The sequence below is a fragment of the Capra hircus genome, chromosome 18, assembly GCF_001704415.2.
Source record: "Capra hircus breed San Clemente chromosome 18, ASM170441v1, whole genome shotgun sequence".
NCBI lineage: Eukaryota > Metazoa > Chordata > Mammalia > Artiodactyla > Bovidae > Capra > Capra hircus.
The window spans coordinates 23336534-23361422 of NC_030825.1; the positions used below are offsets into that span (position 1 = coordinate 23336534).

The 24889-nt window shown below is 36.7% G+C and overlaps 1 protein-coding gene across 3 annotated transcripts in view; it reads right to left on the minus strand.

The window, feature by feature from the left end:
* The window catches only part of RPGRIP1L (RPGRIP1 like), a 100552-nt gene that overhangs the window by 18461 nt on the left and 57202 nt on the right, over window positions 1–24889 (minus strand). Inside the window, exons 18-23 of one of the 3 annotated variants that reach the window (XM_013971052.2) lie at window positions 20987–21159; window positions 20741–20821; window positions 19148–19249; window positions 18256–18418; window positions 16986–17059; window positions 719–905 (exon numbers count right to left, since the gene is read on the minus strand). In XM_013971052.2, the coding sequence (XP_013826506.2) occupies window positions 719–905; window positions 16986–17059; window positions 18256–18418; window positions 19148–19249; window positions 20741–20821; window positions 20987–21159 (780 nt within the window). Of the gene's footprint in view, window positions 1–718; window positions 906–16985; window positions 17060–18255; window positions 18419–19147; window positions 19250–20740; window positions 20822–20968; window positions 21160–24889 lie in introns of all 3 variants that reach the window. The other 2 variants (XM_013971050.2, XM_005691981.3) reach the window with 2 other exon arrangements.

The following is a 24889-nucleotide window of genomic DNA, read 5'->3' on the forward strand; positions in this document are numbered from 1 at the left end:
GACACTAGGAGAGATATACATGTATATATACATATATATATACACACATGTATATTGCAAAAAAAAATCTATGTGACAATACTGAGCAGAAAAAAATAGGATCAATTGTTAGAATCATGATAAAAAATAGTATTTTTATTCCCCTTGAAATACATTTTTTTAATTAAATTCAACTTTAGATGCAGGTGGCATTTTTCTACTGATACTGTGATATCGCAGGAAGATCTAGAACATCTTTTTCCCACTGTTTTTGATATAACTTCAGCATTACAGCTGTCCCTTAGTATCAAGGGGGGGTTGGTTCCAGGATCCCTGCAGCTATCAAAATCCAAGGATGCTGCCATTATATGAAATGGCATAGTATTTGCATATAACCTGTGCACATCCTGTATACTTTAAATCATCCCTGGATTACTTATGAAACTTTACGATGTAAATAGTTGTGGATGCATGGTAAGTGTAAGTGTTGCATCTTGGAATTGCTTGGAATTTTTTTCCTCAAGTGTTTCAGTTGAATCTGAAGACGCAGAACCCACAGACACAAAGGACCAACTGAACTTTAAAATTAATTTCTTAATCCTTATGCTACAGGTTTGACTTCATTAATTATTCTGATTATACTTCCATGATTTTATGTGAACATTAAACAATTGTACTTTCTTGTGTTCCTCTGGCTTCCTTCACAGATAAAAGTCTATATTATAAATACCATACCTACCATTGCTATAATTATAGTAGACCCACTGGCCGCTCTTGGGTTTGGGAAGTGACACGGGTGTCTCTTCAGCAGGAAGACTGTAGAATCTGCATTCCACAAAGAGTCGCTGGATAGTGTCATCTGCAGTTACTCGGGAATCATTAAGGCTAAGGGCTATGATCTCAATCCGGATTTTTTCTGGTGGCTGCTTAAAGAGCAAAAACAAAACACAATAAAGAAACAACAACAACAAAAAATGAACAAAAAAAATCCTTTACTCTTTTGTCACTGTCAATTTTAAATAAAACATGAAGGTACTGGCCTTCGTTGATTTCTTTTTTTGGAAGGTATTGTACCCTACAGTCTAGTTACACATGATAGATTATTCACGACAGAGAGAGAGAGAGAATGAGCTTCCAATGCCCCAGGGTTTGAAATTAACAGTGTCATGGCAATAGTCTCCTGATTTACATTTGAGACTATAAATACCCCCTAGTAGTCCATCAGGAGTGAAGATTATGAGGTCTTCATCTACAATTGCTTTCAGAATGACACACATCAGTTGGCCTTGTTTCAAACTATGTAGTGAAATACATGTTTATCACTGCTTTTATTTTACTCTGTGGTACCTGAGAAAGTTTCGGTTATTCAAAGATCAAAGCCTGTTGAACACTTTATAGCTATTATGCTAACATAAATAACTGTATGAATCCATATTAAGTAGGGCTACAGCTCATTCTCTTGTGTATTCTTCCATAACATATTTCATTTCATGAGTAATAAGTTTTCAAGCAAAAGACAAATTTTTATTGAATTTAACATAATTTTCTTATACTTTATTATCTCATTTTTACAGAATTAATGAAAAAATATATTTGTGTAATTTTCATCTCAATCCTTATTTAATAGATTTTAGTGTAACAAACATTATATGTGAGTCATGTTTCCTTGAACAATAATTTAAAACAAATGATAGACTATGACTTAAAAATTAGATCACACCAAGATAATTCCACAATTAAATGTTTACACTGAATTTCATTTTAAATGTTTACAATTAAAAATTTGTTCTTTATTCCCCCTTACTAAATCTCTCTTTATTAAATTCAGAGGTATGCTACTGTAAATTATATAACTTGGAATAATACTAAAAATCCTGATATTAAGACCTGCTTATATAACTAACTTTTAGGAATTCACTGTCAAATGTAAATCAGTGTGTAAATTCACCATAGCAATTACTATTTTGATATTTCAAAGTATATAATATAATTAATCAAACTGAAAAGCCTAAGTACCCTATTGTAGAGAATATTCCCATAAAGAACAATTTCCATTGCTGGCAAACCCCCTCAATATTTGATGAAGTAATTTTACCCCCTTCTTTCAAAAGACATTTTCTTTTATTATGTATTCTAAGACACTTTAACTAAAAACCCAAATCTGAATATTTCAATAAGGTTATTTTATTATTCAGTAGATTCATGGAAATTTTACTAGGATGACAGAGAAAATTCCACACCATTCTGTCTCCACTAATACAGGTACAAGGCTGCAGCTGGCAATATTACTAGGATTAGCATAGTATGATGAAATATTTAAAGGAAAATTTTTTCTAAAACCTAATAAATCAAATGACTGCCAAATGTCATTAAAGTGATGGTCTTTGACTTGAATATGCTTTTCATATTCAAATTTGAAAAGAAAGAGATGAAAGCCTGGAAAGGTTACTCAGTTTCAACTAATAACCTCAAGCCCTCTCTGTTCACGTGCATAAAAAATGAAGTTGGCTCTATTGTCTAATCTCACTTCAGAAAGCCCTTCTCTGCTTGCCAAAGACTAACATAGTAAAGAAAACATTTTAAATATTATTTTTCCTTAAAATGTATTGTGGTTGTCAAAATAGCATACACACAAACTATTTTATACTTCTGGTTCAACTGCAGCACAATGCATAATTAAGTCTTTTATATAACTTGCAATTTGACAAACTTAGAATTGTTATGACAATAACATAAAACATTCCTGTGCTGTGGTTAGACTGCTTCTGCACAAAAGAATTAAAAGAAAACAGCTTATAACAAAGGCAAAAGAGGTGTATACATAGTTATTTTCACATTGTGAATGAGAGGAATTTAAAATCTGGTTATCACAGAATCCAATGAAGAGACAAATTAACTTTTAAATAGCAAGGGAATCAAATTTATTTAAGTGTTTTTTAAAAATTAATAATATATTAACTGTACAATCCCTGTATGAAAACTTGTATTACTACAAGAACGAACTTGGGCTGTCAAATAAGACTATATACAAAATATAGTCTACATACTAAATAAATGTAGATACTTGGATAACAAACAAACGGAATACCAAAACCATATAAACCAAGAGAAACCCACTATATTACCCCCTCCCTCAAAAAAGCTTTACAGTTCTTTTTATGATGTCTGTCTGCTTTCTGGCCCAGATCATTTTTTTCTTTTTTCTTAGTTTCCCTCCCACCACCCCAGCCTCCTTAACTCTAGATTATGTCCTTTTTAATTCTCTAACTTAAAAGAGTTATCAGTTATTATTTCTTTGTTCCTTTAAGGTGACACGAATCAACCTAAGTCCAAAAAGGGATAAGTTTCAAATAGTATGTATCTAGGGAAGCATGCCCTGAATAAACAATTTCCAAACATTATAAATTTTGGCTAATCGGCCTAGCCAGCTTCTTTTTCAATGCTGGAACAATTCTGGTTCTGCTCATGCCTCTGTGAATCAAAAGTTCAACTAGATGCTGGAGAAGGCAACGGTACCCCACTCCAGTACTCTTGCCTGGAAAATCCCATGGACAGGGGAGCCTGGTAGGCTGCAGTCCATGGGGTCGCACAGAGTCGGACACGACTGAGCGACTTCACTTTCACTTTTCACTTTCATGCATTGGAGAAGGAAGTGGCAACCCACTCCAGTGTTCTTGCCTGGAGAATCCCAGGGACTGTGGAGCCTGGTGGGCTGCTGTGTATGGGGTCGCACAGAGTCGGACACGACTGAAGTGACTTAGCAGCAGCAGCAGCAGCAGCAGATGATATGCAAAGATTCTGAAGATTAAGAAGCACATCAACTGTGTAGCAGACAACTCCAACTTAGTGTAAAAAATAAACTCCCGATCTCTCCTCTCCACCATTGTCATTCATCCTGATAGTTGTTTTCTCAGCTGATGACATCACTGTCCACCTGGTCACCCACAACCAGGAGACCTTGGAGCCATTCTTGCAAATCTCCATTTTCACACCCACCATATCCTATAGATCATTCATTTCTATTCCTTTAACTTTCTAAATATTTCAGTGGTTCACTGAATTAAGGAAAGCTGAAGATATTTCAACACTGTGTCAGCTACTGGAAATACAAAGACAAAACAAGATGTGGTTTCTTTTCTCATTTTTATCTCTAGAGAAACTTCTTTTATGTTCTCACATGATCTGAGGAAGGAACTAATTCAACAGTTTCCAATAGTTAGAAAGTAGTTTCATAGAATAAGGAGAGAGAGAGTTTCCCAGGTGGCTCAGGGCTAAACAATCCACCTGCAAAAGCAGGAGATGCAGGTTTGATCCCTGGGTCAGGAAGATGCCCTGGAGAAACGGCAACCCACTTCAGTATTCTTCCCTGGGAAATCCCATGGACAGAGAAGCCTGGTGGGCTAGAGTCCACGGGGTCACAAGGGAGTTGGACACGACTTCGGGACGAAACAACAAACAATAATCACTACAGAATAAGTGGGGAGAAATCAGAAGGAATCACAAAAGATAACTGGTTGGTAGAGTTGTTACCCTATACTCTGGCCATTTCCCCAGACCTGTGGTGTACTGTTTATATTGCCGAGCTTTTACATCTGAAATCTTCTCTATCAGACAAAAATCCATCTATTTGAAGCCCTGGGCCACGCATGTACTCCTTTTATGAGGGCATTACTCCTGACTTCCAAGCAGACAGACGGGTGGTATGAGGCTGTTTTAGTTACAGAGGGACCATAGTCTTGCTGTGGAGTGTTAGTTGTTCAGTCACGTCCAACTCTTTGAGACCCCCTGGTCTGTAGCCCACCAGGCTCCTCTGTCCATGGAATTCTTCAGGCAAGGACACCGGAGTAGGTTGCCATTTCCTTCTCCAGGGGAGCTTCCCAACCCAGGGATTGAACCCGGATCTCCTGCATTGCAAGCAGATTCTTTACCATCTGAGCCACTAGGGAAGCCAGATCTTGCTGACTGTATCAGTACACACTCAAAAAATAAGTGGCTCTATGCTCATGGCTGTGAGAAAGGTGAGGCCCTCCTCCCTCTAGTCTCCTGCCTGTAGCCTCAACTATTCTTCTGGTGGCAGGGTGCCTTCTCTAAAACAAATTGGGTATCACCTTTCTGCTTGGAAACTTATTATCCTATACTCTAGCCATTTCCCCAGACCTGTGGCGTACTGTTTCTATTGCTGAGCTTTTGCATCTGAAATCTCCTCCATCAGACAAAATTCCATTTATTTGAAGCCCTGGGCCACGCATGTACTCCTTTTATGAGGGCATTACTCCTGATTTCCAAGACTGACTTGGTTCCTCCTCTGGGCCCGCGCTGCACTTTTCACTCACACTGGATTTCATGGATTTGTTTACATATCTGCCTCGCTCTGTAGACTGTGAATTCCTGGAGGCCAGGACCATATCTTATTCATCTTTTGCTATTTAACATCCTCTCTAGGATCTGGCACTTAGGAGGCTCTCAATAAATACTTAATGACATTGAGTCAAGGGAATGCTGAGGATCTTCTATATATTGTGAATATCTTTTCTATATTGCCAGAAATATGTGAAGCTGCAATTATTAGTGCAGCTCCTTTAGCAAATATTGATTGTGTCTGCTACATTGTGGGAAGTTGAAACTGTTGAAAAACATAGAAATCTTGCCAGTCTAGATTTTAATTGAATAATACTGTTTCAAAGATGGGTCAGTTTTGCAGAATCTAAGGTAGGATATTGTTATATCAGCTTCTCTGTGTGTTTGCAAATTCTCATCATGAAATAATGGGAAAAAAAAGTTCAATTAGGTGAACTGGAAGGGATAACAATATACTGATTCACATGACAGTGACTGAAGCACAGTGTTTCAGACGGATGCCAGAATAACGTCTGTTCAAGACCACCAGAGGAAGCCACGTGGTCATTCCTCTGAATGACACTCTGCTTATACAACACGTTAGCTAGCCAGAATGGGCTTTGGGCCTCTCAGTACTTCTCAGTACATTTTCTCTCCTGTTCACTGGTTACCCTATTAGCTTCCCTAGTTAGCCAGATGTCAGCATCAGCATACAAAAAGAGCATTTAAAATTTCTGATTGTGGTGAGCAGCAATAACAGAAATCTCTCAAATAAGAACTGTGTGCAACTTCCTTTCAGTTGTCTGTATGGATGGACACTATACTTTATGTGATTGAATGATCTGGAAATGTGATGACAGCTTGTATTACTCTCAGAGAAAAAAAAATTAGAGTTCTCATGATTTTGGCTCAATTCCACTCCTGCTTCCTGACTGATGCTATAATTCTCATTTTAGGCCATATTTCTCTATAGTATTTACTTGGGCTTTTATTGGCAGGCTTACATTTTTTTTTTTTTTAAATGTTTTACTTCAGAAGATCATGCTGAATTCTTCCTCTGGTTTCAACAATCATAGCAGCCACACTGGGGTTGGATTGTTAGGCTTCTAAAAACTTAATTCAACTTGACAGCTCTTAAACACGGTATTGCTTAACTGAGAATGTCCTCTGATAAAGGTTTGGAACTTGTTTCAGTCAGTTAGATTTAAATCTCACTATTGCAGGAGATTGTATGTGAGTTTTATTTCATTCTTAATTCTCCAGCAAACAAGCATTTCTTTAACTTTTTAAACTATAAAGAAAATAATTTGACATGTTCAAGTACTCACCATCTTAAACAGATTTTACTTTTTTGCTATGTCTGATTTAAATCTTTTTGTTTTTATTGTGGGAGAAATAAAATATTTCAGATTCAGGGAAAAGTGCCCCCTCCCAATTCCTTTCCCGTCCTTTCTATTTCCCCCAGAAGCAACCACTATCCTGAAGCTGATGTGTATCATGCCCAATCATGCTTTTATATTTTCTACTACGTATGACTGGGGGCAGGAGAAGGGGACGACAGAGGATGAGATGGCTGGATGGCATCATGGACTCGATGGACGTGAGTCTGAGTGAACTCCGGGAGTTGGTGATGGACAGGGAGGCCTGGCGTGCTGCAATCCATGGGGTCGCAGAGAGTCGGACATGACTGAGCTACTGAACTGAACTACGTATGTATATATTGATCAATAACTTATTGTTTTCTGTTTTTAGACTTTATATGAATGATACCATCCTCTATGAATTATTCTGCAGTTTTTTCACTCAATGCAATATTTTGAGATTTATGGTTATAATTGAAATCTAACTCATTAATATTACCTGTTGTACAGAATTCCGTTTATATTATATATGTAATTAATTTCTAGTCTATTTCTCTTCTAAACTGTGGTGTTGGAGAGGACTCTTGAGAGTCCCTTCGACTGCAAGGAGATCCAACCAGGTACTCCTAAAGGAAATCAGTACTGAGTATTCATTGGAAGGACTGATGATGAAGCTGAGACTCCAATACTTTGGCCACCTGATGTGAAGAACCAACTCACTGGAAGAGACTCTGATGCTGGGAAAGATTGGAGGAGGAGAAGGGGACGACAGAGGATGAGATGGTTGGATGGCATCACCAACTCGATGGACATGAGTTTGAGTAAGCTCCCGGAGTTGGTGATGGACAGGAAAGCCTGGTGTGCTGCAGTCCATGGGGTCACAAAGAGTCAGACACAACTGAGCAACTGAACTGAACTGAGTCTGTTTCTCTATTGATGAACAAAATGTTTAGAATTTTCTGCAATTAAAACAATGTTGCATTGAATATCCCTTTGTTTTCTTGTGTATGTGAGTGGTTCTCTTAGAATTGCTGGGTGACAGATATAAGAAATTTAACTTAACAGGATTAGCAAGTTACTTTCCTAATGGTTACACAAATTCACATGAGCGTTATTTTATTGTCATAAAGATGTTTTGTGTATGTGAGTAAATAAATTCAAATAAAGCCTATGAAGAACTTGGTACTTTATAATAATCGAGACAAAATGGAAATGGAAGGTTATGAATCTATGTCTGTGACCTTTAATAAGTGTAATTTAAGTGAGGTCTAAGACAAGCTCAAAATATTTGGTTCAAATAGTCAAACTCAGGATTGGGACTGATAGAGCCATAAGTAAGTAGAGTAGGTAGGAATGATTAATGATTAAAGATGATTCTTATAACTTGCCTTCTTCAGGCTGGGGGTAGGCACAAGCACCTCAGAGCCTCAAAAAGAGTCCCCTAGACCTCATACTTGGAGAAGGCAATGGCAGCCCACTCAGTGTACTTGCCTGGAGAATCCTAGGGACAGAGAAACCTGGTGGGCTGCTGTCTATGGGGTCGCACAGAGTCAGACACAACTGATGCGACTTAGCAGCAGCAGCAGCAGACCTCATATTAGGCTCCAGAGATTCCACTTATTAGTAATCAAATCCATTCTTCATGCAAGTTTTGGTTGAAAAGTCTTTGATTTTAAAAATAATAATAGTTCTTTGGGAGAAATACGAGTAAAGAAGAGCACAAACTGTTAAGATGATAATGTTTTTAACAAACAAAACAAAACAAACTCAATCCAGTTTTCATCAGTGGCAGTAACCTTTCTTTTATCATATGTTCTATTAAAACATACTGTGTTGAACAAATAATACAAATAGTAAAAACTTCAGTGTTGGAGACCAAAATGATGCTGAGGTTGAGAGTGTTTATTTTTAGAACATTGTCTCCTTTATATACCATGAAAATCACTGTATCTATAATGGTCAGCAAATTACAGAAGCTCGTTACCACATGTTCTAAAGCAATGGTTGGAGTATTTTTCCCTAGTACACCTGAGGGATATAACACATCTCCATCATTAACTGTGGCTTACTATGGCAGTGCTGTGAAGAAGAGAAGAATTTTTTAAATGACCCTCAATTTCAGGTGATTTTGATATGCCGTTCCACTTTAACCATCATTGAGAACAGATGTGATAAAACAGGGACTCAATTTTGGCTGCCTACTAATATCACGCGGGGAGCTTTAAAGAAAATTCTGGTCTAACTGATCTGAGTGGAGCCTGGGCCTTGGCATTTAAATGTGCTCCCTAGGTGCTTCTAACTTGTAGCCATGGTGAGAAGTACTGCCTTTCCCTAAAGAGGTGGTTGTCAAATTTTAGCATATCCCAGGACAACATGAAAGAGTTGACAAGGCACAGATTGCTGGGCTCCAGACTCAGAGTTTCTGATTCATTAGGTCTAGCGTGGGGTCCAAGAATCTGCATCGCTCACAAATTCTCAGGTCATCCTGATGCTGCTAGTCTGAGGACCACACTTGGGCAATCCATGGCTCTAAACCAGAAAAGACTCACCTCTATTTATTGACCCTCTCTAAGACATTTATAGATAAGCTTCTACAACTCATATTAAACTAGTCTTTAGTTATTAGCTAACATTTTAGTACACAATTAGCTAACAAATTATTCCCTTTTTAGAAGTAGTCTCTGCGTGTGTGCGTGCTCAGTTGCTTCAGTTATGTCTGACTCTTTGTGACCCTGTGGACTGTAGCCCGCCAGGCTTCTCTGTCCATGGGATTCTCCAGGCAAGAACACTGGAGTCAGTTGCTGTGCCCTCCTCCAGGGGATCTTCCCAACCCAGGGATCTTACCCACATCTCCTGAACTGCAGGTAGATTCTTTACCGCTGAGCCACTGGGGAAGCCCAGAAGCAGTCTATACTCATCACTAAAAATAATTCAACAATAAAAATCCTAGAAAGTAAAATATCAAAGTTCCTCGTTTCCTCCCATTCCTTAACTTAGGAGTTGGCAGATGCTTCTTTCCTGTAAAGGCCAGATAGCAAATATTTTTTGCATGGCAGGCTATAATGGTCTCTGTTGGCAATACTCATCTCTTCTCTTGTACATGAAGAGGCCATGGACAACCTGTAAATGATGAGTGTGGTGTGTTCCAATAAGACTTTATTTACAAAAATAAGTAGAGGGCTGGATTTGACACATGGGTTATAGTTTGTTGACTCTTACCCAGACCCATGTCCCAGAGATACTGCAGTACAATGTTTTGATTATATACTTTCAAACATTTTCTTTGATTGTGTGTGCTTGTGTCCGACTCTTTGCGACCCCATGAAGCCCACCAGGCTTCTCTGTCCATGGGATCTCTCAAGCAATAACACTGAAGTGGGTTGTCATTTTCTCTAGCAGGGCAGATCTTCCCAAACCGTGGATTGAACCCATGTCTCCTGCTTCTCCTGTAGAATCTTTACCACTGAACCACCTGAGAAGCCTTTCCTTTGCTTACATGAACCCCAATGTTAGATCTGTATGCTCATATAAAAATACATAAGCATGTATGTACAAATATATCTTGTTTGCTTTTAAAATGGAATCATCAGTGATATAATTTCTTACTCATTAGTTTGACAAAAAACATGATGTCAGAAAACAGTAATTTTCACACATTATGTATAAAAGCATTTCAGCTGGAAATGTTTATATTGGCAAAAATTGATAGAAACCAAAGGGTCCATGAAAAGGCACTTATTTAAATAAATAAAGTTTAGCTATACAATGTAATATTATGCACATGTGTAAAGAAGTAGAGTATACTGCTATATACTATATATAGTATATACTATATATACTATATACTATACATAGAGTATATACACTAGTATATACAGTATATACTGCTATATGTAGCAGTATATAGTTCATGGTATATCAGCAAGAGGTAATTAAGTTGCAAAACATTAAAAATAATTTTAAAAGCAACTAATATCAGGAGAGTAATACAATATTTTTAGTAATGTAGCTTAAGCTTCTATATGTAAAACAGTGGGAGGAGTGTACTTTACCCACTGATAGGATATCATATTTGATTCTGAAGTGACTTAAGCACTTTTAATACATGAATGCCAACAGGAGTGAATCGTTTTATGCATTCTGTCTTTTGCAAAAGTTTTAAAACATTTTTGCTGGACATCACTACTGTGATTGCCTGGGAATGCCTGCTCACTTTGTTGAGGAGAACCTGGCTTCCAGGTGGAAATGCATTTTAATCTGACTGACTATGGCAGCTTTTACAAAACTGCTGTTAGTTAGGAATGGAGAAAGATGTAAACATGCATTGCACAAAAAAGAGCATTGCTGTTTTAGCCTGTGATTTCTCATTCTCACCTGTGGGCACACTTGAAGAAATCTGTGAGCTGAAGGCAATGCATTTAGTTGTGAAAACTGAATGATGCACTGCTTAAATGATAAAAATTAGAAATAATGTGAAAGAAGGATTATAATTCTTTTTTCCTTAATGCCATGGCAGATGCAAATTTTCAGTTTTGATATCTATTTTGAGGACCTAAAACAAGGCTTTTAATCAATGTATTATACATCAAATTGATACTGTTAACTTCTGATTATTCAAATTAATAAAATATTCATAGAGAAATGTCCAAAGTTTTACATTTCTCAGACTCCCTCCCCACCCTCACCCCCATTAATTATCATGCCTAGAAGCTTTTTAGTAAAAGCAGCAGTCATCAGGCTGACGGAATCTGACAGGCCAGCAAGGCCCAATTACACTGGTGCTCTGTGGCACTTTGATGTCCTGGAAATGAAGAGAGATAGGGGCAAATTGGGTAGCACATTATGTTAATGACTTGATTTAATCCAGCCACTAAACTTTATGTAGCCTGTTAAAAAAGATGCTAACACTAATTATGCCACTTTGGAAAGGAAAGGAGGGGACAAGCATTTCATTCTGACAAAGTGAAGCTCATAAATGTTGTAAATGAAATGAAACAAAATGAAGTAATCTATGATTAATTATACATCACAGACATGAAGAAAAGAGAAGAACCGAGTTATATGTCTAAGTCCTGGGAAATCTGTTAGATTCCTTTTAAGGATCGACATTTCTAAAAAGTAACTAACTATGAGCTGTCAGATTCTGTAACATGAAAAAAAGAAACTGAATGATCTTAAATTGCTTACATAGTACAGGCCAGGACTGAAATTCAGAGTGTAATTGGCATAAATGATTTTTATCTAGGACACTACTTTTAGTCTCAATTTGGTGACATTATAGCTATAGGTAAAGGCAATTTAAAACATTTCTACACAGTGGAGATAACCACAGAGTAGGGTTAATTACCTTTTAACTAATCTCTGTGCTTCTATTCTTTGTCCTATTGATAACAAGATCTTTTAAAATGTGATGTAAGAGTGTAAGCTCCCCCAAAGCAAGAGACTTATTTCTCTTACTGCTAAATTCCCAGTCCCTAGAACAAGGCTGGGGATACAGTAAATGCTTACTGACTCCACCTGTTTAATGAGTGAGCGATCATCCTCCTCCCTTAAAAATCTTCACTGGCTGCTCATAGAACTTCAGGACAGACTTCAGCTTCCTCAGCTGATATACAGAGGCCTCAACGCTCTGTACAGGCCTATCGTTTCAGCATCTCCTGGGGCTCCCTCCGTGTGCCCTAGGCTTGGCCCATCCTAAAACCATTCTGACTCTGAGAATAAGCCATGGTCTCTGCAGTCTCTCAGTCTCACGCTTTTTATTCCTTTGGGCTATAATGGCTCTCCTTTGCTTTCACTAACTCTTATTAATCATCTTCCACAGTTGGCTCAGGCTTCACTGACTCTAGGAAGCTATCCCTGATGAGCGTCCCTCGTGCTGAGTTAGGCACCCTTCTTGAATGTTCTCAGAGCAGTTGTGCATCCCAGTCTCCCAGCACTGACCTCTGCACTATAACTGTACTTCCCCTACACTGTAAATTTTTGGAAGCCATGGATTGCTTCTTGTATGACACACAGCAGATGCTAATGAATGAAGAACAGTTGTGAGAACTAAAGGAGATATTACATATTAGCCATTCAGTAATACCTTACCTTCCAAAGGAAGCTATTATAATAGTGTCCTGAGATTTCTATCTGAAGCAGTTCTTAAAGAGGAGATGAAAGAAGAAATTAAGGAGCCACAAAAGCTTTTACACTTAAAAAGTCAGTATCAGCAGTGGGACAAAATGACATTCTGTGTCTCCTGGTTTCATGCACTGAAAAGGACACAGCATTGCTTCTGTAGGATTCCTACCCAAACAAATAAGTTGAATTCAATAAGGGGAGAAATCACACAAATTCAAATTGAAGGACATTTTATAACATAAATGGCCTGCATTCTTAGAAAAAGTCAATGTTATGAAAGACTAACTCAATGGAAGGCTGAGCCATTAAGGATTGAAGGAGGACAAAGGGGCATGACAACTAAATGCAATGTGTGATCTAGATTTGATCCTGGACCAGGTTAATAACTTGCTATATAATACAGGGACAACCGCAAAATTTTACTAAGAATTGTAGATTAGATAATAGTATTGTATTATTATTCTGAAATATTTAGGGATAAAGGGGCATGATTTCTGTAACTATCAAATGATTCACTACAATTATGTATGTACGAATATATGTATATAATGCATACATACATATAAATGTATATAGGAGAATAGAAATGATTAAAACGAGGGTAACAAACATTAACAACTGATGAATCTGAGTGAAATGTATTCAGTTCTTTGTACCACTTTTGCACTCTTTATAAAGAAAAAAGTTCCATGACTGGTATTAAATGATTTGCAAAAGAAGCACACAGAAAAATTGGTACAATCACTAGAAAATGCTGTATTTCACCATTATGATGATCTCCTGTGTTTTGTTCCTGTGTTCACAGATGTTATACTATTTTACTGTATTTGTTAATATGATTTAATAAAACTAAATTTCACCTATTAACATAAGGTACTGGTCAGTACCTTCTACTAAACGTAGAATTTGAAAAACCACATGGGAACTTAATTAATGGCTACCAAGGCATAAAGCATTGCTTAGAACAGCTGGTTGCTTGAAACAATAATTCACACTTCTGAGATGGCATCAAAATCATCATAGGAAGTCACATTTTGATAGTGAAGGCTGTATTAGGCTGTAGCAAAGTAACACAAATTACTTTTCTGGAAGTAATAAGGAAAAAATGCAATTTACTCCAAAGGAAAAATATATGTGTACATTAGAATTAGTTGACTATTTTAGAGGAATAGCTCTTTCATTAAACTTCTTTGTTAAATTAAATTCTTTATTCTTAGTTAAGAGCACTGTACAATTGCAATGAGATGCTAACAGTGCTATCAATATATACATGATTCCGCTGAAAAATCTAATAAAGGATTTCTCAACCTCAGCACTACTGACATTTTGGGCCAGACAGGTCTTTGTTGTGGGGCCTGTGCTTTGTAGCATGTTAAGCAGCAACCCTGACTTCTATCCACTAGATGCCAGTAGTAGTCCCTCCCAGGGTGACAACCAAAAATACCTCCAGACGTTGCCAAAATGAATCCCTTGTGTGGCAAAACTGCCCCGGGGTTGAAAATCTCTGGTCTGAGATGATAAAATTTTAGATAACATTTCCCCATTCTTTGAAACTGACTTTTAGATGATGAATACAATGTTTAGAAAATAAAGTTAACTGTTGCAATGTCTCCCTAGTATCTCCTAGATAAAATCCAAAGTATTTAGTCTTCTCCATCTGAAACCTTCTATCCTGTTCTGCAGAAAGGTTGCTCTAGTTAGTGCATTCTTATTTCCGAAACATACTGTGCATCCCCTGCCAGCACTAGCATGCACGTGACTTTGTGCTTGCTGCCATGTATCCCCATATTTGAGATGTTACAGTCAAAGTGGACACTGCCTTTCACTATGTGACTGGCTACAGTTGAATGGGTCAAAGGACCACAACTGATAAACATGGATCCAATCCAGAGGCTAGACGTAGCTATCAGATCTTTCTCTTTGGTCTTGGGCATTTTGTGGGGCTATCTTTGGGCAAGTGAAGCAGAAAAAAATCATCTTAAAATGAGAAAAAGCAGACCCCAAATTCACAAGAAAGAGGGTGGGTGAGCAGACTATGGGCATATCCTTAGTGAAGTCTATTGAAAAATCACTCTAAATTTCCCCTTCCTCTGAACTTCCTTAATTAGTGGCATGACTATCAGCAAGTCATCTTATTTCAAGGTCTCAGTTTACTTATTTGGAAAATGAGGGAGATGGGCCCTGAACAGCTTTATTCTTTAGTTCAAATATCTACTAATCACTGGTGATACTGTCTCCTGATTGTTTTAGATTGTAATTTAACTGATGATTTAATAGTTGACTTTTCATGAACACATCTTCCCAATTAGTATAATGTTTCCTGAGGGCAGGCCCAGAATGCTCTATTTACTCCCTTAGGGAGACGTGATTACAAATTGCAGATGGTGAATCCCTGGGAATCACTGAGTTATAATAAGACAGATGAGTGCTGTCTGTAAATCTGCTAGAGAAGTAAATCCTTTGGTACTAGTCCCTTAGGCCCTAGGACTGATTCAGTATATCATACTTTTATGTTCAAAGGCTAAACCATGTAACATATCCAAAAATCATGATGAAAGTAAGCAGAGTCTTGCAGAACTACTGAGAAAGAAATGTGAAGAATGTGAGAAAGAAATATCTGAATCAAACTTGCAGGCTTACTACTCTTAAATGGAGTGTTCTTAGTAAAATGATGTGATGGTTAACTTTATATGTCAAGTTGACTGGGCCATGAGGTATACAAATGTTTGGTCAAACATTATTCTGGGTAAGTCTGTTAAGGTGTCTCTGGACAAGATTTAACATCTGAGCTGGCAGACTGAGTCAGGCGGATTATACTCCTTAACATGGGCGCATGAGTGTGTGCTCAGTCGTGTCCAACTCTGAGAGCCCATGGACCCCTGCCAGGCTCCTCTGTCCATGGCATTTTGCAGGCAAGCATACTGGAGCAGGTGGCCATTCCCTACTGCAGAGGATCTTCTGATCCAGGAGTGGAACCCATGTCTCTTGCACTGGCAGGCATATTCTTAATCACTGCGCCCCCTGGGAAACCCTAATGTGGGTGGAAGTGAAAGTGCTACTGCCTCAGTCATGTTTGACTCTTTGTGGCCCCATGGACTGTAGCCCGCCAGGCTCCTCTGTCCATGAAATTCTCCAGGCAAGAATACTGGAGAATTCCATTATCAGTACGCTATACATTAAATGATGTTATGATAATTAACAATCATATAACGATAATAAAACTTTGGACAGATGAAGTATTTATCAATCATATGTTTGTATTTCTCAATCACAGAAACAATGGGTTTCTCTATTTTATGGAGGCACCTGTGACATCTGAAATGTTTTGTTCTATGAGTTTGTTCAGCAGAGAGATTAAGCTAAAAATATGAGATTTTAAGAGTTGAAATAAGTATTGCAATCCTTAAAACAATAAAGTAGAAATTCTATTTTTTCTTTTATTTTTTTAAAGGGGAAATTCTAAAAAAATTAAAGGAATACAATTAATCATTTCAGGAAAATTAACTTGGATGAATAAAAAAGCTACCACTTTACTTACATTTACTTTATAAAACATTTTTTCTCCCCGACAATGAAAAATGCTCTGGTAAGTGGGATACTTCCTATGTAAATTAAAGTATAACTTTTTTTCAAAACTTCGATTTATATATATACTACTTTTCAGCAATGTGCTACAAAACAAGCAAAGTATATGTATATGAAATTACCTTCTAAGAAAGTTTAATTTTTGGGTAGAATGAAATAACTTTAACAGTTTATCAGTGACATATTTAGATATGAACAGTCTATGAATTTACATATGTAACTTACTATCGTTTTAAAGGCACTCTCACATTTTGGAAATTCTTTAAAGTTCAGATTTGATTTAATATATCTTTGTATAATGGTTCTGTGAAGGAGTCAGAGAAGTCAACTGATTTGAACAAGCAACTACTGAAGCTACAGATGTTAGGTACTCTAAAACATGTAAGCAAAACTAACACTTAAATGTTATGGCCCATTATCTAATGAAAGTATAAATAAAATTTTCTTATACTAGATAATTACTTGGATAAGATTATGATAACACATAAAATTTTTTCCAGAAATATTCTTCCTTAAGATTTTCATATATGGAGACTGACAAACTATGAATGAAAAGCAGCTTTATTTCAGAACATTTTTGGTTGATATCAGGTTACTGACCTGTTTGATATTCTTGGAGATAGAACCTGGAATAATACACTCATCACTGTCAGAAGCTGATCTGTCTTCTTCATCTGTTAAGAAATAAAATTTTATTGGTTTAAATCTGTTAAACCAATTACATTTGTACCCTGTGAAGTGGAGAGAAAAAAGCATACATTACAAGGATAACCATAAAAGAAAAATATGATAATCATGTCTGAATTTTTTTAGCACTGAAGATAATTAGATTTACATTACATTTTAGTACTGATTCATTGGAAAAGATCCTGATGCTGGGAAAGACTGAAGGCAGGAGGAGAAAGGGACAACAGAGGATGAGAGGGTTGGATGGCATCATCAACCTGATGGACATGAGTTTGAACAAGCTCCAGGAGATGGTGAAGGACGGGGAAGCCTGGTGTGCTGCAGTCCATGGGGTCGGAAAGAGTCAGACAAGACTGAGCGACTGAACTGAACTACATTTTATAAGAGAGAAAAGAGAATAAAAATACTGCTTGTTCAAGTATAAAATTAAAATAAAAAATTTTTAAAGAACATGATAATCATGTTTTCCAATAGCCTAACCGAAACTATTGTGTAAAAAATAAAGTTATTCCTACTATTTAAAAATATTTTTAGAAGTTTTAGTTTTTATTGCAGTAAAGTTGACATATAATAAACCACATAAATTTGTGTGCAAAATTTGTATTTACATTTTAGAAACATGTATTTTGACAAATATATAATTCTATGAAACCATCACCATAATTAAGATAGTGAACATGTCTATCACCCCCAATATTTCCTCATGCCCCCTGTAAAGTTTTTCCTCCTGCATCTTTCTATTTCCATTCATCCTTCCCTAGGGAACCACTTAAATGCTTTCTGTCACAATAGATTAGTTTGCCTTTTCTAGATGTTTATATAAGTGAAATCATATTGTATGTAAGTTGCTTTTCTTTCTTCATTTAAAAAAAATCAAGTCCTCTAGAATAACCCAGATAATAGTACTGAACCCAAAAAGAATATAAAGTCATTTAAAATATATATTTGGAACATGGTCAGCAACAATACTTGCATTCCATTGTGGTGCTCTGAGTTTGAAATAAGAAGATATGCAACAATTCCACCTGACCACACCTGACGAGACTGAATTACATCCCATCATTTCTGTCAAGAAACAGCTATCATGAAGTAGACTCATGATTAAATGAAGATGTTCTATGAGGCGTGAACAGATGAAACAAAGCAGTCAGGGAAATAATGGTAATTTAAAAAAGGAAGTCACCTTCTGGTTCCAGTTCTTCAGTTATTTCTGTTTCATCTTCGGAAGAAATCAAACTTCGTTCTGCAAGCTGACCCTCAGACAGTAAAGACACATCGTTGTCCTTTCCTTCCTGCGTTTTCTCAGTATTCTCTTTTACCTTATCTACACTGCTTTCCTGAGGAATCTGAAGAAGCAAAAGCACAGTGATGTATTATTGCTTATATCACATTTATAGCATTCTTGCTGAAGCCCTTGAATGATAATAAAGCAAGTAAATATACTGGCATGCACTTTATATTCATGAGAAAATAATCACTTAAGCTGCACAAATGAAAATATGCAGATAAATTAAAACCTGATTACAAACTAAATATCAAAAAGCATTAATCTCAAAATGAATTTTACATTGTACTTTAATTTGCATGTATATTTACTACCTACTAATGTCTGCATAATTATAACTATTACACTGGTAATATGTTGGACCTTTCTATTCCAAGGAAGTCATATAGAATACGATCAGTGATATGATTTCTTAAATTTTTTTTTTTCGTTTTTGGCTGCATTGGGTCTTCATTGCGGCACATGGGGCTCTCTGTCGCTGCACGTGGGCCTTCTCTAGTAGTGGCAAGTGGAGGCTACTCTATAGTTGTGGTGTGCAGGCTTCTGGTTGCGGTGGCTTCTCTTATTGCAGACCACAGGCTCCACAGAGTGCAGGCTTCAGAAGTTGAGGCTCACGATCTCAGTTGCCCTGCAGCATGTGGGATCTTAGTTCCTGGACTAGGGATTGAACCTGTATCCCCTGTATTGGCAGGGGGATTCTTAACCACTGGACCACCAGGGAAGTCCCAATGATCATGACAAAGTATTTAAAAAAGAAACCTTTCAAGATAATTTTAATGTAAACACATACCTCAGGAATATGTGAAACAGTTGGCATATCAATTTCTCTTCCTGGTATATGTTCCACTTCTGGCAAAATTTCCTTCCTATCTTCAGGAAGAGTAGAGGTCTCCTTATATTAATGTGAAAATGTGCGTATATGTTATTTTCTATTTTTTGTTAAATCCTAAATCATCCTAAGACTTTTTCACACACACATACACACACACTGGGCATTTACTCTCTTAACAACTTTCATATATAACTTATAGCAGTATTAATTATATTTATCATGTTGGACATTACATCCCTAATACTTATTTACTTTACAACTGGAAGTTTGTACTTTTGACCACATTCATCCAATTTTCCCTTCCCCATCCCCTGCTTCTGGTAACCAGAAATCTGATCTCTTTTTCTATGAGCTTTTTAAAATTTATTTTTAATTGGAGGATAATTGCTTTATAATATTGTGTTGGCTTCTGCCATACAACAGTGTGAATCAGCCACAAGCACACGTGTCCCCTCCATCCTGAACCTCCCCCCGAACCCCTGCCCCATCGTACCTCCTCATGGTTTTCACAGAGCACCAGGTTGAACACCTGGTGCCCATAGAGCTGATTCCCACTGGCTATCCATTGAACACATGGTAGTGCATGTATGTGGTTTTGAAGTATAACTGACCTATAACACTGTATTAGTTTTCTGTTAAAATACACAGTGATCTGATGTTTCTCTACATTTCAAAATGATCACTGCAACAAGTGCAGTGATTAGGCTGAGTCAGCATACAAAGATACAGTAACTGTGTTCCCTATATTGTACATTTCATATCCATGACCCATCCATTTTACAACTGGGGGTCTGTATCTCATCTCTTTTGCCTATTTTTCCTTTCCCTCAACCCCTCTAGCAACCGCATTTGTTCTTTGTTTCTGTGACGATCTATGACTATGCCTTTGTGTTGTTATGTTTGTTCACCTGTTTTGTTTTTTTGGATAAGGTCTCTTTCACCTAGGTGCAGACTGAGAAGAGAAGGGGTCTAGGTCTGAAGCTTGACTGCTGAGGAACTTGAGCATTTAGAGATACGCTCCAGGTGAATGAGAAGAGTAAGTTAAGCTGGAGGAAAACTAGGAAGGCATGGTATTCCAGAGGCCAAGAGGGAAAGGAGCAAGTATTCCACTGTGTCAAAAGCTGCTGGGAGATTAAGAAAGGGACAGGGAATTGATCACTGGATGTAGCAAAGTGACAGTCACTGTGACCTTACCAAAGTGGTTTTAATGAGGAAAAGTTTTACTAGTGTGAGCAAGGAACAATTTGAGGAAAGGGAGACAGAATTAAGACAACTTTTTGAAGAGTTTTGTTCTGTTTTGCTTTATGGTAAATGGGGAAAGAAGACTGGGGGCAGTATCTTGAGAGAGACATGGGGCCAACGGAAGATTCAGATCAAGAGTAAGATCGTTTAACGTTTACACACAGTGCCAATTACAAAGGTAGCATTTTACAGGAAGAAGTGTTTTATATCTGTTTCCCTTTAATCAGGTAGGGTATACTATTCATTTATTTCAAATATTTGTTATGCGGTGGGGTGGGGGAAGCAGTGTTCTGAATGTTTACTACTTACATAATGCTGATGTGGTGTGATATCCATAAAAGATACCTTCTTATCTTTAGTTGTTAAACGTCTTGGTTTAGGTGTTGGTGCCTAAGATAAACCAATATGTCAAACTGAGTATAATGAACATACTTTTCAGATTTTTTTCTCTTTTATGTGGCTATTTATTAAGGAATAATAATAATAATGTAGGAATAATAATAATTTTACAGGAAATTCAAAGTCACTGCTACTCACTACAATTCGTGCACTAACAGGGGATGTTGGAGGTAGTCTCTGAACAGCTTCTGACTCTTCTTTGTGTATGAAATTTCCTAAGCCTTCAGTTGTTATAGAGCCACTTGGTGGAAGGTAAGCAAATTTCCATTTCAATATAACATGAATGGTTCCGGCAGGGTGCTTTTTATGATCTGTTAACTCAAATATGCCTGTCAAATTACAAAAATAATTGTAATTAATGCTAGAGGGAAGTTTTATTACCATAAGAATTAAAGAACAGAAAAAAGAAACTACCCACAACTTTACAAGTAAGTTTAGCTTTTACTCACAACTCAAATGGCTTAAGAGAATAAAATAAGACAAAAGGATCTATGACAGGTTCATTTCTCAAGCAGACTGCTTTTAAAAGTTAAGACTTCACAGATAATACCTATTCAAAGAGGAGAAAATTGGCTTATAAATATTTTAATTCATTGAAATTAAATCCAGAGATTCTTCAGAATTTTTAGCCTTCTTCTAAGATATTATCTGGGTTATAGCTCAAATAAGAACCTTCATTTCTGACTTGATATTCTTGTGTCTCTGTAGAAAAATACATTAAAACTTCAAAATTTATATATAATACATAATAATGTATATATCCTAAGGAGTCCTTATATTACTACATTATTCTATTATAATTTTAAATACATTTTACTGGGATCTGTTAAATCATTCCAAATTAACAGTAGCACAGCAAAAAATGTCTATAAAATAAACAAACCATCCAAAACATAAAGTATCACCTAGCTGAATATGTAATACTGAATCACACATTTTAATCCTTCTACTAGAGTTTTCAATATAAAATCTCTGACTTGAAAAAAACAAACCTATATTTATTTCAAGCATAACTTTTGTTTAGGGGTATCCTTTACTTGGTTTTCAATGGCTTCTAATGGCTGGCTAGGAAAAACTAAACAACAACTCTAGACTTTAAGTAGAAAAAAAGGATACAGGTGGAATATAGGGAGGTGAGAAACTTCTATTATAGGCACAGGTGAGACTTACAGAATGGCTGAGTGAAGAGATCAGTAAATATTTTCCACAAAAAGCAATGATAACACCACATAAAATGGTCAAAAAAGTTCATTTAGGAACTCCAGAAATTGATCAAAGGTATACAACAAATTAAGAAGCACTTGTTCAAGAAAATCTACTAAACCTCAGTAAGAACAATAGGAGTCAGAAAAGGCTCTAGTAAGCTACTTGGCAAATAGATGGGGAAAAAATGGAAACAATGACAGACTTATCACTGCAGATGATGACTGTGGTCACAAAATTAAAAGACACTTGCTCCTTGGAAGAAAAGCTATGATGAACCTAGTGGTTTAGTCGCTAAGTTGTGTCCAACTCTCACGACCCTGTGGACTGCAGCCTGCCAGGCTCCTCTGTCCATGGATTCTCCAGGCAAGAATACTGGGGTGGGTTGCCATTTCCTTCTCCAGGGGATTTTCCCAACTAGGAATTGAACCTGGGCCTCCTGCACTGCAGGCAGATTCTTTATTGACTAAGCTATGAGAGCTACCTGATAAACCTAGACAGTATATTAAAAAGCAGAGACATCACTTTGCCAACAAAGGTCCATATAGTCAAAGCTATAGTTTTTCTAGTAGTCCGGTACAGATGTGAGAGTTGGACCATAAAGAAGGCTGAGCACAGAAGAATTGATGCTTTTGAACTGTGGTGCTGGAGAAGACTGTTGAGAGTCCCTTGGACAACTAGGAGATCAAACCAGTCAATCCTAAAGGAAATCAACCCTGAATATTCACTGAAAGGACTGATGTTGAAGCTGAAGCTCCAATATTTGGCCACTCAATGGACATGAGTTTGAGCAAACTCTGGGAGATGGTGAAGGACAGGGAAGCCTGGCATGCTGCAGGTCACGGGGTCACAAAGAGTTGGACATGACTTAGCAACTATCTAAACACTGAACGCATTACCTCAGCCATACATTGACCCATAGGCAAAGGCTGGGAGCCTGACAGCTCAAGGTGTTTGAACACAACTTTCAACAACCATAGGCTGATCACTAAACTATGTTCAGGCTTAAAATGAAAACAAAAACTTAGCAGAGATATCAGTGGCTATAGCAAGGGAAACAAACCTACAGAACTGCTACAGGCCAAGTCACCAAACAAACAATAACAGCAACAGAAACCCTGTGGAGGGTTAGAATCTACAGTGTCCTAAATGCCTAAATTTAAACAACAGCAAAAACAAAAAACCACATAAAATTCATGAGATACACAAAGAAACAGGAAGGAGAATGTGCTACATACACAGATAGAATGTCACCCAGAGATGCTTTCTCGGGGCATCCAGATGTTAGACTTGGCAGACAAAGACCTAAAAACAGCTATTGTAAATACATTCAAAGAGCTAAAAAAAACCCATCTTTAAAGAATTAAAGGAAAGTGTGATGACAATGAATTATAAAACAGAGAACATAATAAAGAGAGAGAAATGACAGAAGAGAGAACTAGCATATAGTATAAAATATGGAATATAGCTAATATTTTACAACTATAAATGGAGTATAACCCTTAAAATGACAAATCACTATGTTGTATACTTGTAACATATTATACATCAACCATATCTCAATAAAAACAGAGAGAACTAAAAAGGAGTTCTGGAGTTGAAAAGTATAATTACTGAAATGAAAAAATTCAATAGAGGGGTTTAGTAGGAGATATGAACTGGCAGAAGAGTCAATGAACTTGAAGACTAATCAATAGTGATTATCCAAGCTGAAAAGAAAAAATGAAGAAAAATGAACAAAGCCTCAGAGATTTGTAGGACACCATTAAACATATGAACATATGTGTAACAGGAACCTAAGAAGTGGAAGAAAGGGCAGAAAAAAATAACTGAAGAAATAAGGGCAGAAAACTCCCCAAATCTGACACCTAACAGTACTCTATACATAAAGAAGCTCAACAAATTATAAGTAGAAAAAGCACAAAGGGATCCGCAACTAAACATATCAGAGTGGAATTGTTGAACGCCCTCCCCACCCCCCACAAAAAAGAAAGAAAATCTTGAAAATTGTATTATGTATTAGGGAATCATAAAAAGATTAACAGATGATTTCTCATTAGAAACAATGAAAGCCAGAATCAACTGTCCAATATACTCAAAGTGCTTAAATAAACTAAACCTGACAAGAATATGATATCCAGCAAGACTATCCTTCAGAAAATAAAAGCTACATATAAAGACATTGCCAGATAACAATGCTTAAGTGAATTCACTGCCAGCAGACCTGACTCACAAGACAAATTAGAAGAATTTCTTCAGGCTAATAGGAAGTTATACCAGATGGTAACTCATATCAATATGAAGAAACAGAGGTGAATAAAGGTAATTACATAGGTAATTAGAAAAAGTATAAATACGGTTTTCCCTCATTTCTTAACTGATTAAAAAAACAACTGCATAATTATAAAATTATTATCTTGAGGATTTATAATATATAAAGATAAAAAATACATGAAATAATAACACAAAAGATGGAGAGGAAATAGAGCTATTTGGAGTAAGAAATTGATACCAGACAGTAACTCACACCCAAATGAAGACATAAATACCAGAGATGCTAAATACATAAGTTAATATAAAAGTCTCCTATAATAACATATATTCTCCCTTCTCTTATAGGCCATAAAGTTATATAAAGCAATAACTAACATTGTACTTTGGGGTTTATAACACATATAGGTATACCATGTATATATATACATATATATACACACATATATGACAACAGTATCACAAAGGAAGGGGGAGGGAATGGAATTATATTGGGGTAGATTTTTCTAAATTTCAGTGAAAGTTATTAGCATTAAGTTTAAGTGCATTGTGTCACGTTGAGGTGCATATTGTAATTCTTAGAAT